The following is a 13653-nucleotide window of genomic DNA, read 5'->3' as shown; positions in this document are numbered from 1 at the left end:
ACAAAGTTTGCTATGTGAAGAGAACTTGTTTATATAGCCTGTTGCAAAGTAAGTAACATGTTCGTAGGAGAGAAGTGCCTGCAAACATTGGCTCCTTAAAAATATTAATACCCTATATGACAAAATCAATCTACCTTAAACTGCAGGAACTGTTTTCCAAATCAATGCAAACCCAGGACGAAGGAGCGCCCATATTCTCTAGTCTCCCTCTCCTTCCGCTATGCCCCCTAATCAATCGATCCAATGAAATCACTGACATAGCCGACCACTCAACTACGACCACAGTTGTCTGAGAAGTTTTTAACCGGATACAGGCCAGTCGGTTTCTCGGACACTATAGTGAGATATAGACTAGCCTACCCGAAGCGTCGTGCAAGAATTTGATATTTACGATGTGAGAAACGTGAATAGATTTTCCGGATATTTTGGTTAGGTGGTCTTCACATATTTACGCATAGTACTCTGTATTAACTTTTTAAATTCGCTCCAGCACAGTGCCGGTTCGATAACTTGACGCTTCGTTTACCCAAAAACTTTCAAACGTGAAGTTGGAGAGAATAGTCGATTAGAGAGAGTCAGCAAAATATTTTCTCTTTCAAAATGATTACTTTAAAAACGTATTTTTACCGCCAGCGCATTAAGCGGTAGCAAAGGTAACAATTAGTATTCGTTTAACAAAGGGTTCCAACACTTGTAATGGCTACGACGACTCGCAGATTGTCCTTATAAACAAAAAATACAGACACAGCCTGCTTGGCAGGTCCTGTGTGTTTATCCGCAACAAAATATACCCGGAATATCCACAAATTCCTGTAAGGTGAGTTATCATTATTCCTCATCTGTATTGTAAATCCGCATGCCTCTGTAATGCATGGAATGAAGTAGCCAACACTTTGCGAGAGTTACCATGCTGAAATGTAAGTTGCTGTAACAAAGAGTTACTGTTTTTTTTAATGCACGAGCGGTTGTACTGCCAGCACGCCAGTGGTATACTTATTTGAATTGCATTTATGGAAGACATTCCAGTAATGTGTCAAATACCGAATTGCGTGGTCGATAGATGTGTCAGCCTTTGCTTATGTTGTGCCTTTTTATTTCGTGAACTTTGCAGCACACTACGCGACTGAGTAACAAAATGTCATTTAGGTAGTGACCATTTAATGCAAGGTTGTTAGCAACTCCAAATTAAAAGAATAAAGAACAGCTTTATTGTAGAAGAAATGAAACTGTCATAAGAGCAGTAGAAAGACACTTGGTCTGTTGGATATTCAGCGTGCGCACGCGCGCACACAATAATAAACGTGGCTCGGGTAGGTTCTGTTGGTAGATATTGCTCAGACATACTAGTTACTTATATATGGTATTGTCGGTGTAGTAGTGCCTTGAGTTGTACTCACAAGTGTATATAAATAACACAATAAATCATTCACTATTTTAGGCTGATCTCATGATTCTTTGTAATATGTGGAACCTTCCTGTCTTGGAAAAGCAGATTATTTTACTTAATTTTTCCCTTCGTTCGTTGCTCATATTTTGTCGTCTTTGTGTCTCACCTCCCCGCTGTCTCACAGAGACCAGATTCCTGGCCGGTTATGATAACATCATGGTTTCCAACTGTAGTGATTCACAAACAAAGGAGTTACCATTTTATGTTAACTGGTTGCATCCATTTCCTCATGTGAAGTGCCATTTGATAGTCTGGTTCTAAATGGCACTATTCAGATAATGACTGACCGGTGGACTTTGCATCAAATCATTGGGCATGTCATGAATGGCTCTGAACGAACCCAAGATTTGGATGTGGCCTTTGAGAAGAAGTTTAATGATTAGTCCATTATGCTCAGAACACTCCCCCTGTGTTCCACTCGTGTACAGTCTCTGTCTGTATTCTAATATAGCAATCAGGCTTTATATGATTTTGCTGTTCAGTCTTGTCTAATGGCCAAAAGGATGGAGGAGATTTAAATTTAGCATCACTTAAAACAAACCTTAAACAGTCTGGCTGAAATGTGCAACTGAAAGAACTTTATTTCTTTTACTTTCGATGATAGTTCGCGTCAGCAGTGATGCCAGCTCAGACTTGCCACGGAGATATAGATGAAGTGTGATACGTGGGTTTCTGAGAGTGGGTGTGTGTGTGTCTCTTTATGTGTGTGGTCATTTAAAGCATGTGCCTACGTGAGTGTGTGCGTATGTGCGTTTGTGTGCTGTTGGACGAGGAGGTAGAGCAGGGGTCGGAAATTCAGTGTTCATATCTGACTCACGGCCAGAAGGCAAAAAAAAAAAAAAAAGGAATCAGAACTCAGAACCAGGGCTGTGGTCACATGTGTGCAGGGTAGCTAAAATGGACACTTAGTCAGAGTCAGCAGCATGCGCTGCCCGCCTGGTCCTGCACTCTTCACCTCTGTCTCCGCGTCCCCCCCCCCTGCACTTCAGCTGATAAAAGCCGCCAGGGGAGGGGTACGTAGCGCAGAGATAGGACTGGAAGCACAAACAGGAGCACTGGAGTACAAACCTATCACCTCACAGTGAGTCAATTATTGAACCAAATCATGAGGCCCGTGATACCTGATAGCAGATTCTGTGTCTTTGAGGACACACAAATGCTTATTATCAGTGGATATTTAGTGTGTGTGTGTGCGCCAGCAGGACTCTCATCATTGTTTACTTTGTCTAGCGTCGTGTGGCATCTTGAAGCATGAAGACTTGCACTGCTGTTGATAATGTTCATTTTGATGTTCACTTTATTCTGTGTTGGGTATTGATTTTTTTCTTCAAGAAATCATCAAAGAACGCTGCAGAAATTCTATGACCGACAGTCCATGGCAGCAAGTTTTCTGTATGACATTTTGAACAGCTGTGTCTGTAGTTTTATTTTTTATATGAAGATGTACTTGAAAATGTACTTGAAAATTTTCTCCCTGCTTCCCCATTGTTGCTTTTTCAGATGGCTCCACCTGTATTCCTCCTGTCCATGCTATTGACTACAGTTCCCACGATTCTCTGCTACCCAAGCTCTTTCATGGATCTCGAGGACAAGGCTCGTAAGCCTACTTCATTACATCATTGCCCTCATCTCAGCTTAAATGTGCTTATTCTCATGTATCACAAATGTAGCTACAAATGGATAAACCGAGTTTGCTGAGAAAGGCTGATCATGCTGTTACTGTCTGATTGGTTGCTTATTGTGGACGAGAATTTGCTTTTATAGTTTGCTTATTGTGACTCAGGTAACAAGTCCTCAATCCGGTTCCTGGCGATTGGGGACTGGGGCGGGCTGCCCAACCCCCCATACATCACCCCAATCGAGAAGGCTACAGCGCAGGAGATGGGCAAGGTTGCCCAGCAGCTGGGAGCTGATTTTGTGCTGGCTCTGGGAGACAACTTCTACTACAAGGGGGTGAACAGCGTGCATGACCCCAGGTTCCAGGTAAGACAGTTCTCAGAAAAGCGGTGTAACGCACGTGAATGCGGAAAAGCCAGCTATTTTGTCTGTTACACTGTGTGAATGGACTGCATTTATGTGGTAAATGGACTGCATTTATATAGCGCTTTCATCCAAAGCACTTTACAATTGATGCCTCTCATTCACCCATTCACACACACACTCACACACCAACGGTGAAAGGCTGCCATACAAGACACCAATCAGCTCGTTGGGAGCAATTAGGGGTTAGTTGTCTTGCTCAGGGACACTTCGACACGCCCAGGGCGAGGGATCGAACCGACAACCCTCCGACTGCCAGACAGTCGCTTTTACCTCCTGAGCTATGTCGCTATGTTGCTGTGTAGAACGTTCAGGTTGCTAAACAGTAAAGCATTGATTGGGTACGCTGATTTTGTTATGTGCTTCTTTTGATTTAGCATTCCCGTTATGAACACACACCAGTGTTTTCCTTCTTTGCCCGATATTTCAGGGTTTCCTTATTGGCTCTCTTCGCCCGAGCCCATTGTGACATAAGAGGAAGTAAGCCTGCTCTGATGGTTTGTCTCCCAGGACACCTTCGAGAACATCTTCACCGCGGACTCCCTGAACATCCCGTGGTACGTTGTCGCTGGCAACCATGACCACGCGGGGAACGTGAAGGCTCAAATTGAGTACAGCAGGCTGTCTGAGAGATGGTAAGGAGTCACTGTTGGCACAGGAGAAATAAAGACGGATGCACCCACCTCATTTATTTAGACAGGGAAGGCGGTTCAATTGTGGGCTAGGACTCGTGTCTGTAGGAGTAGTTCAGAAACTAATCTTTGAGTTTAGCTGTAGTCAGATTTTTAAATTCTAATCTGAGGTTAAAACTTGGAATAAGGCTCATTGGATATCCCATAATTAAGCGCAGAAGCACTCTAGGCGTCAATACTTAGTTTTTACGTCTTCTCTAACTGTTCTTGTTTTATTGTGATGGAAACCCATTCAGGGTTTGTAAATACTGATAATGCTGCTGGATGTGTATCGCCATTTGTAGTTGTATCTGCATTTCTTATGTATATTAGTTTGCAGGTAATTCCAGTGCAATGCCTCAGCGTTAATTTTTCTATTAAATTAATTTGATATTAAATATTGCGACGTTGTCCCTTTGAAATAAACAAAATAAAGTCAAAGTTATTGTGCTTCTGCCCATTACATTTCTGTCTTTACCCCTACCTTAACTTTTCTCCCCTTGTCCTGTACCCCCCACCCTGCACCTCCGTCTCCTCCACCCTGCAGGCGCTTCCCCAACTACTATTACGAGCTGAACTTCCGCGTTCCGCGCACGGGCAGCACCCTGACCATCCTGATGGTGGACACGGTGCTGCTGTGCGGGAACTCCGATGACTACGAGGACCAGAAGCCCCGGGGGCCGGTGAGCGCCGTGGAGGCCAATCGACAGCTGCAGTGGATCCAGAAGAGGCTGGAGAGATCCAAGGCGGACTTCCTGCTGGTGGCGGGACACTACCCTGTGTGGTCCGTGTCCGAGCACGGCCCCACGGAATGCCTGCTGAGGCAACTGCGCCCTCTGCTGGTCAAACACCAGGCCACGGCTTACCTCTGCGGTCACGATCACAACCTTCAGGTTAGTTTAAAGTTTTATTTCTCTTTCTTTTTTTTTCTTTCCCATGTAAAGCGACTTTAAGTACTTAGAAAAGCGCTGTATAAATCTAAGGTATTATTATTAGTTTACCAGCATTGGTTTATTTTTTTCCTTTATGGGGGCGTCAAGATCATCATCAGTCATTTGGTGTGGTGCATGTGAAATATTGCCTTGGTAACAGACAGTAATGCTCCTAAAATAAATCCCAAAATAAAGATCACACATTTTAAATGGCTAAGAGACATACATGCATAAAGAATTTGAATGCATTGCTATAAAGGATCAAGCTAATGTTTCACATATATTACAGGAACTGTTGAAAGAAGATCTTTAAAGATATATGACCAAAATACCTCTTTATTGCCTCTGAGTAAATTATCCACGCTACACTACCAATGGGCACTGTTCGCCTTTCATCCAGATGTGCTGCAAATTCCCATCGTAGGCTTTTAGCCCCAGAGATTATTGATATTTCTGTGCATATGTGGAGGTTTTAGATTGTTATTGGGAACTCAAAAAAAAAAATTATTGATTTTCTCAGTCGGTGCAGACAGTCTTTCACCGACTTGGCGGCAGTGTAGTAAAATGGGTAAGGAACTGGTCTTGTAACCTAAAGGTCACAGGCCCGATTCCCGGGTAGGACACTGCTGGGCAAGGTACTCTTGAGCAAGGTAGTCAACCTGCATTCTTTCAGTGTATATCAAGCTGTATAACTGGATATGATGTCAATGCTATGTAAAAAAAAGATGTGTATGTCACTGTGGATAAGAGTGTCTGCTAAATGCCTGTAATGTAAATGGAAATCCCTCTGATGCACAAGATAACTTTTGTACTGTGACTGTGTATGACTCGACACAAGGTGCCAGTGGAAATAAGCTGGAATCGCCCAGCAATCTGCGACAAATGCAGAGAAAATAGTTCCTGCTTTTTCTCTTCTCCATTTGTTGTCAATCTCTCTCTTTTTCTGAATTAGCTGCTGTGCACTCTGTACATACCGTGTGCGTTTCAAAATAGAGCTCCAAAAGGGTTACATTGAATATCATTGTATATGTATTTTCCTTTTGTGAAAACAGTATGTTTAACGTTTGCCTTTGGCTGTGTTTTACCCCAGTTTTATACCACACACCCCCCCCCCCCTACCCACAACCTCTCTTAGTGTCTTTTCTGGTGGTGATGTCACATTTTGAATGTTGGCGGGGAAAACAAGGGCATCATTAAAATCTTTGTTAAAATTGAACTGAAGGATGTGGTAGAAAGTAAAGCCTGACCTGCCTCTCTGATTCCCCACAGTACCTGCAGGAGTCGGGGGTGGGCTACGTGGTCAGCGGTGCGGGAAACTTCATGGAGGCAGACATGACTCACAGGCACCACGTCCCCCGCGGCTCCCTCAAGTTCTTCACCGGGGCCGCGTCCACCATGGGCGGCTTCGTGCATGCGGAGGTCACCAAGAAGCGCATGGACCTCACCTTCTACCAGGCCAGGGGCACCTCGCTGTACCGCACGAGCCTGCCGCGCCGGGACATCGACCAGTCAGACGCAGAGAATTAATGACAGCGGTCACACGCATGCTCACACATCCCTACAAACACGCGCATGCACGCAGGCACATCCCAACAAACGCATGCGTACACACACACACCCATACAAATTCATGCATGCTCACACATCCTTACAAACACATGCATGCACGCAGGCACATCCCTGCAAACACATGTATGCACGCACACACATCCCTACAAACACATGCACGCACACACACACGCATGCTCACACATCCCTACACACGCATGCTCACACATCCCTACAAACACGCGCATGCACGCAGGCACATCCCAACAAACACATGCACGTACACACATGTATGCTCATTCACTCACACACGCACACACACACGCACACACACACACACACACACACACACAAATGAGATCACATTTCCTGACAGGCACACAGCAGTGACATGGACAGACAGCAGTGTAAATAGCACACAAAAGACACTAGCACACAAGACCCGATTTGAATCTGAAGTTAAATACATTCCATGGAGTCATTCAAATTTATAAAGTTACATGTAATCAGATGTTTTTTTACAAGCATTTCTTATTTAATCAATGATTTATTCAAAGACGAAAAAAATATCAGAACACCCCAAACTTTAGTTTGATTATACCATTATGCTTACATTATAAATTACACTTTTGGCTTTAAGGTGATATGCTGTATTGATAAGGATTCATTTGATATGACAAGGAGATAGAACTATAAAATAATTTTAAAAAAAAATAATTTATGAAACAAGGTATTTTGGTTAAATTTAATGTTTCCAAGAGAAATAATCCAGTTTTAACTTAATATGTAGGTTAACAAATGAAAGCAAAAAAAAATAAGTTTAGATCATTATTAGTGTAATGATTTTGTATTAGTCTACTAGGCTTGGGATCACAGCTATACATTACATGAACACTCATTGCTTTAAATTTGGAGTTTGTGTTAGTTTTAAAATGTGCACAGTATAGTAGTGTCTGTCATTGCACCACAGATTGGATATAGCTGTGCAAACACCAAACGCCATCAAACACCATCATCTGATTAGAGTGCAAGTTAGAGATTAATACTGAGGACAGATAGTTACATTTTAAAAGATAACTGGTGTCAAAATATATGAATGAAAAATTGTTGTTTGATGGGACACTCAGCATACGATTTTAGCCATTCTAAGAAGCGATCTGTAATATTTCGGTTTGCACCTTAATTTATGTGAATATTTTAATCAGTTGTCCCTTAGAAGTATGTAATGGGGCTGTTGTATTTGTGCTGGCAATGCAAAATCTTAAATGTTAAAATTAAGGATAATAAATCACATCACACTACTCTTCAATTCATCAATGAAAAAATCTCTAATGAATATATGTGAAAGTGCATAATTGAACTACCTGTGTCTTAATAAATTATTGCTTAAGGCACTGCATTTCAATTCAAAGATCTGTCTGCCTTTTTGTGGTAAAAAAAAAAGAAATTTAGTATATTTCTTTGAGGTTATGGGCGGTACACAGTGTACAATTGTGTAGAAGGCTTGATCTTAAAGAGGAGGGCAAGACGAGACAATACTTTGTCAGTGGCACTTGCCTTATTCATGAGTTCATTCATTTGATTTATAATGGTCATTATCCTTTTAAGTTTATGAATTGTCTTTGATTTACGCAGGCCGTCTGATGGAGCTAGGCTCGCTTAGGCAGAGAGCGCGCTGGGTTGCAGAGCAGCTATGTACACAATCATCAGCTGCTACACTCCGCTATAAATCATCTAAAGCGAAGTGTTTATGTCCTCCAGGGGATACGTACGGTGGCCTGTTTAATTACTACAGCTAGTGGTACAGAGAATATTTATTACTGTGCTTGCAGCTCCCTCCTTCTCCGCCTCCGCTTGTTTTACCACATCTCCCAGGAGTATTAGCAGTTCTGCCCCTGACCATAAAACACTCAGAGCCGGCATGTTACTGCAGGTCGTGGTGAAAGCATTTCCTTATTAACAATCCAAACAAGGGGATAGGAGTCGCATACTGAAGGACACCTGCTTTCAATCAAATGCAAACTTCATAAAATGGAAAAAAAATAAAACGTTATGGCTGGGACCTGCAGGCCATATTGTCCGAAGCGTTGAGAATAAGTATTCTAAGCCAGTAAAATCGCTGCAGGTTTTTTTTTTTTTTGGCCTGTTTGACGTGTGTCAGACCAGCAGGGGGCAGCAGTAGCTTTTTGTTGTGATCTGGGGCACAGCGATAGACATCAACTGAAGCTTCAACAGGCTTGTTCCATACTGAGGTGCATTACCTTTAAAATGGTCTGCAGGTGAGCTGAGTGATTTTTAAAAATTAAAACGATGACCACTGGCAAATGTGAAATTTTAAATTTGAAACTTTAAACTTATTTTCCCTTAGTGGTTCTCTTGCCTCTTTAGTGGAAGCCTGCTTGGGTTAATTTGAATTAACTTGCATGTTTCAGATGTTTTTTGGCATCAGTATTCAAGGAACTGTTGTATTTGTGCGTCGATAAATATGCCATGTATATACATTTGTGTGACTTTTTCAGGCAATAATTATTTAATGAGCTACTGTACAGAGTGTAACTAACAGTATGCTTAACTGTCTCAGTTTGAGAATCAGAAAGTTAATGTTCACTTTATCCTTCAAAAAGCAGCTGTAGATTCAGACTACAGTATTGAAGAGTTATTATTGCAGTACATCATATTAGTGGTTATTTATCTGCCATATGCTTATTTTAATAATTTTCCGTTTTTATTTTCAAGTCATAATTTATTAAAATTACACATTTGCATTGTGTGTGTGCATGTATGCATACATGCAGTGTGTGTGTGTGTGTGTGTGTGTGTGTGCGCGTGTGTGCATATATGCGAGTGTGTGTGTGTGTGTGTGTACAGGCTTGTATGCAGTGTGTGCGCGTTCGTGCAGTGCCTGTGGTCTATTACCCCCCAGCTGACCTGGTTATTTGACTGGGAAAAGGGCAGCCTAATCCCATTAGCACTAAAGAGGCACTGCATCTCTAATTGCAGTTTAATCCAAAGCTAGAGGTGGACGGCCATGGATGGCCAGGTAGTGATCGGGTAGCCCTTCTCCTTCTGTGTCTCTCTTTCGTTCTCCTTCTGATTTCAATCCGAATGCCCAAAGGGCGTCAGGTTTAAAGGTCATTTAAAGTTCCCCCTGCCGTTTCCCCTGACCCGTTCTGACCTCTCTTCTTCTTCTCATGTCCCGCCATAATCCAGCACAAGATCAGCGAGCATTGTGGGACGCAAAGGTGACCTTCTGACACCATCTGACATTGACTGTGCGTGGACCGTCCGCCTGGTCGTTCCATCCACTGGACCCTTTTCAACAGGGCTGTGCAGTTAGGTTCTCTCTGACCTCCTGAGGTTCCATACATAAATATATAAATATATAAATAGATAAATATCACCTCCCTCAGGCCTGATTATTGTACAGTTCAGCGCTCGGTCAAAAGGATATTTCACTAAGCAGAGGCGGAAAAGCACCATATCAGTGTAGCCTGAAAACTGCAGACCTGGCTGCACGCCAGTGTGCTCGTCAGTCCCTCTGGGCACTATAGGGCCCTGTATTCTCAACCGAAGGAGCACACTCACCGGGGGAGACAGGAAGAGAGAACGTGAGGATCTTCAGTTGCGTGATTGTGCGGACAGCGCGTGCGATACGCAACACAGTACCTTTCCTTCCCATTTAATGATTATTCAGACACTCCGCCCACTTTCAGATTGCATTTAGTTTATCGTTACCCAGTGCTCAGTGTCCGGTTTGGATGCACCAGGGTGTTTTTTTTTAGAGATGATCATTTTCCTCTTAATCTCTCCTCTCAGAACCCAGAGATTTTACAGATTTTATATCATGGGTTTTGGTCGGGACACAAAATGCCAAAAAAGAGCACGAGGAACACTATGACAGGTACCCATGTACGCGTATTTACTTATCCTGCATGTCCGTGTGCAGGATTTACACATCCTAAGTAGAAACATCCATCTTAGACAGGAATCCGGAAATCTCTGGTGTAGAGCAGTGTCAGGATAATTCAAATGAATGGCCAGTGGACACCATGATCAAACAATACGCAAAAGAGTATGAACGCACTTGTCAATGAAAGGCAGCTGTGAAACAGTGAGACAGAGGCGGAGGCTGACGACACGTCCAAAATTCAATATCATCTCTACCTGTGTCCCAGCAGGTAAAACAGCCAGTAAGGGAGAGGGAACGTAGTGTGACAGCAGCAGACGCCAGACATCGAACAACGCTTAGTTGTGAATTCATGCCATCGCCTTGATTGTCCGATTGAATTAAGCTAAGTCCGCTCCTTAAATCCCCCCGGTCAAGATAATCCGCTACACTGAAAATAACATCGGACAGGCCTAGAAACAGGTGACGTCACCAGTTCAGTGAAGGCTGCACAAAGGGAAAGCAGGAGAGCTTTATGACCTAAAAGGTCACAGGACAAACATGCAGTTTATCACTGATCCATCAATGAATTTGAGCCATTTATGTAAAACGTCTTCAAATCTAAGATATGGATGTCTGTCCCGGAGCATGTGATGCAAACATGATTTAGTCAATGTGGATGATATCTGTGCACTGTTGATACCCATCTACAAAGAAATAGGCACAAGATACCTACATTACATGTATTATTTTATATATGAGGTTTCATGTATTTAATACATTATGTCATATATAGGTCTGAATTTACGCAGAAGTGATGCCACTACATGAGCTGAAGCAGAAGCGATGTCACTACACTACATCTGTAGATTACATTACTTACATAAACCTTAAACCAAGTAAAATTTGGTTTGTAGTTGTACTATAAATAGGACAAGAGCATGGTCAAAAGTAGCTATCAAGCTCAACATTATTCCATTACAATTTCAGTCCAATCCTTCAGTCCAGTTCAGTCCAGCCCCAGGAGGAAGAGACTTCTCATTTTAGGATGGATTTCAATGCAAAAAAAAAAAAAAGTGTTCAGTTGGCACCAATCAATAGAACTGTACACTTCCAAGCACGTTACTTGAACAGATCTGTCAGAAGGTCTTAGATGTGCCAAATATCAAACGAGAACCAAACACTCCCATCCAAGCTTGCATTCGGCTCAAGTGGCCAATATCCAGAAGTCTGCTCTAAAATTGTTCCTGCTCACCCCTCTTTCAGTAGTGGTCTGGTCTGTGTTGACGCTGCAGATTTGGTAGGTGGTGGGTGTTCCAGAAATTTCCCATTTTGTGTTCCTTGAAATAAGCAGATCTGAAATAAACTGGAGTCTATGACAGTCAAGCTATCAATCAAATCTACACAAATGTCCCTTCGTCTTACAGATCTTCGAAAAATCCCATTCTATCTTTGTATTCTTTCGCATGTTATTCAGTACATTTAGGAAACAGCCAAATCGATCAGCATATTTACCAGCAGGTAACGTAAACTTATGGATCTATCTGAGGTGTAAGCGCATTATCCTCATTTTTGGTACCCTTGTATTTTTGCTATTAAGGAAATATTTAACAAACAATTCTACTGCAGGTGCTTGAAATTGTTTATACTAAATGAAAATGAATGGTCATCCCCTGTATAATGTATACACTCCATAGTTGTGAGCGTGCCGGTATAAATGATGCCCGAAACCCGAGAGGCGTTACGGCAAACGCGGTCTGTTGCGACCGTAACCGGGCGCGGGATCAGCCGAGTCCTCATGCCTCAGGCGTCGGTAACTTCCTGGGACTCCCGGGACTCTTAAATCTGCTGGGGGAGAGGCTGAGCGCGGGGCTGCCCGCCGCCCCGTGGGCGGGGAAGAAGGACGGGATGTAGGGGATGGAGGCCAGCAGCGAGGGGCTGTCCTCCGGGTTCTCCTGCGGCGACAGCGGGATGATGACGTCGTCCTGGTCCCACAGGTGGAAAGCGTTGGGCTGCGAGTGGGTGAGCGCGGCGGGCGTGTGCTCGAGACTGAGGCTGGCCATGTCCTCCTTTTCCCGATCGTCCTCGTTGGGCCCCAGCACGCAGTCTGCAGAGAGAGAGAATGGAAGGAGCGGTGAGACGCACTCACATTGAAAATGGACTGTAGAAACAAATGCGGTCTTCAAAGGATCCATTTGCTGGTATAACTGCTGCTTAGTGACAATTTAGCTGTAGTTTAGTCTGTTCTGCAGCTGGCACACAATTACTGGTTGATAAAACTGATTTCACACATTCTCAATTATTCAAGAAACATTAACATTTATACCAATTAAAACGACTTGGAAACATGGAGACGTGCCTGCAATATCGTGCGCGAGGTCCTTGATCAGATGACCTACAATGGCATAAGCAACGGCAGCCACTACCAAAGCGGCCATCAGGAGGTACAGAACAGCTTTAGGTAATTGGATGATGTCCTTTGGAGGTGGTTTGTAGTCCTTGTACAGTGGGTCTTCGCTAGAAATAGAGTATTGATAAGCATGCCCCACTTCGTTGCTCAGGTTGAAACTCGAGCTATTCATGAAATCCATCGTCACTTTTGAATCGTGCAAATTTAAATTGGCATCGTTTGCGGATGCCTTCGTCGTCCGCAGATTTTTAATCCAAGTTTTGCGTCTGAGACTTCATTCCCCATCACTGAACATTCATCGGTGTTCTGATAATTCCCTTGTGGTATTCCTGAAGACTCTTTTCAGCCATTGCTACACTGAAGAGGGAAAAGTTTTTAAAAATCGACTGATCGAACACGCGGCGTAAAGCCATGAGCGGATGATTTGTGAAGTGCAGTTTCAATTAGCGTATATTCTAAAATCAAGTTTTCTATACCATGAGAACGATTATGTATGTTTCTTTGCCACTTGATAATAAAAATAAATGACACCAGCTAAAAAAAACGCTCTACATCTAGGCTAAAACCTCACAATTTGTTCAAGCACTCACTCAAGTGTGATTAGGCTATAACATAATTTAACTACTGGAATCTCCCATAATATAGCAACATTTAACAGCTGTAATGTCGTTTTTCAAAAACATACTTAAAAATAAAAATTCATACCTTTATTTTACACG

The 13653-nt window shown here is 42.9% G+C and overlaps 1 protein-coding gene across 3 annotated transcripts; it reads left to right on the top strand.

Annotated features, from left to right (window-relative positions):
• The first annotated feature begins 300 nt into the window (after positions 1–300).
• Positions 301–6880, top strand: acp5a (acid phosphatase 5a, tartrate resistant). 3 transcript variants are annotated; one of them, XM_035404894.1, is made up of 7 exons: positions 301–817; positions 2948–3044; positions 3231–3430; positions 3998–4122; positions 4706–5051; positions 6360–6644; positions 6843–6880. In XM_035404894.1, exons 2-6 carry the CDS (start codon positions 2948–2950, stop codon positions 6615–6617), a joined length of 1026 nt encoding a protein of 341 aa, XP_035260785.1. In that variant the 5' UTR covers positions 301–817; the 3' UTR covers positions 6618–6644; positions 6843–6880. The 3 variants fall into 3 exon arrangements, with proteins under 3 accessions (XP_035260785.1, XP_035260787.1, XP_035260786.1); XM_035404896.1 differs by lacking the exon at positions 301–817 and adding an exon at positions 856–917; XM_035404895.1 differs by lacking the exon at positions 301–817 and adding an exon at positions 2211–2528.
• The last annotated feature ends 6773 nt before the right edge of the window (positions 6881–13653 follow it).

This window comes from Anguilla anguilla, chromosome 2 (assembly GCF_013347855.1).
Source record: "Anguilla anguilla isolate fAngAng1 chromosome 2, fAngAng1.pri, whole genome shotgun sequence".
In the NCBI taxonomy this organism is placed as follows: domain Eukaryota; kingdom Metazoa; phylum Chordata; class Actinopteri; order Anguilliformes; family Anguillidae; genus Anguilla; species Anguilla anguilla.
Note: the sequence above shows the minus strand (reverse complement) of the source record. Positions and strands in the feature narration are given on the sequence as shown.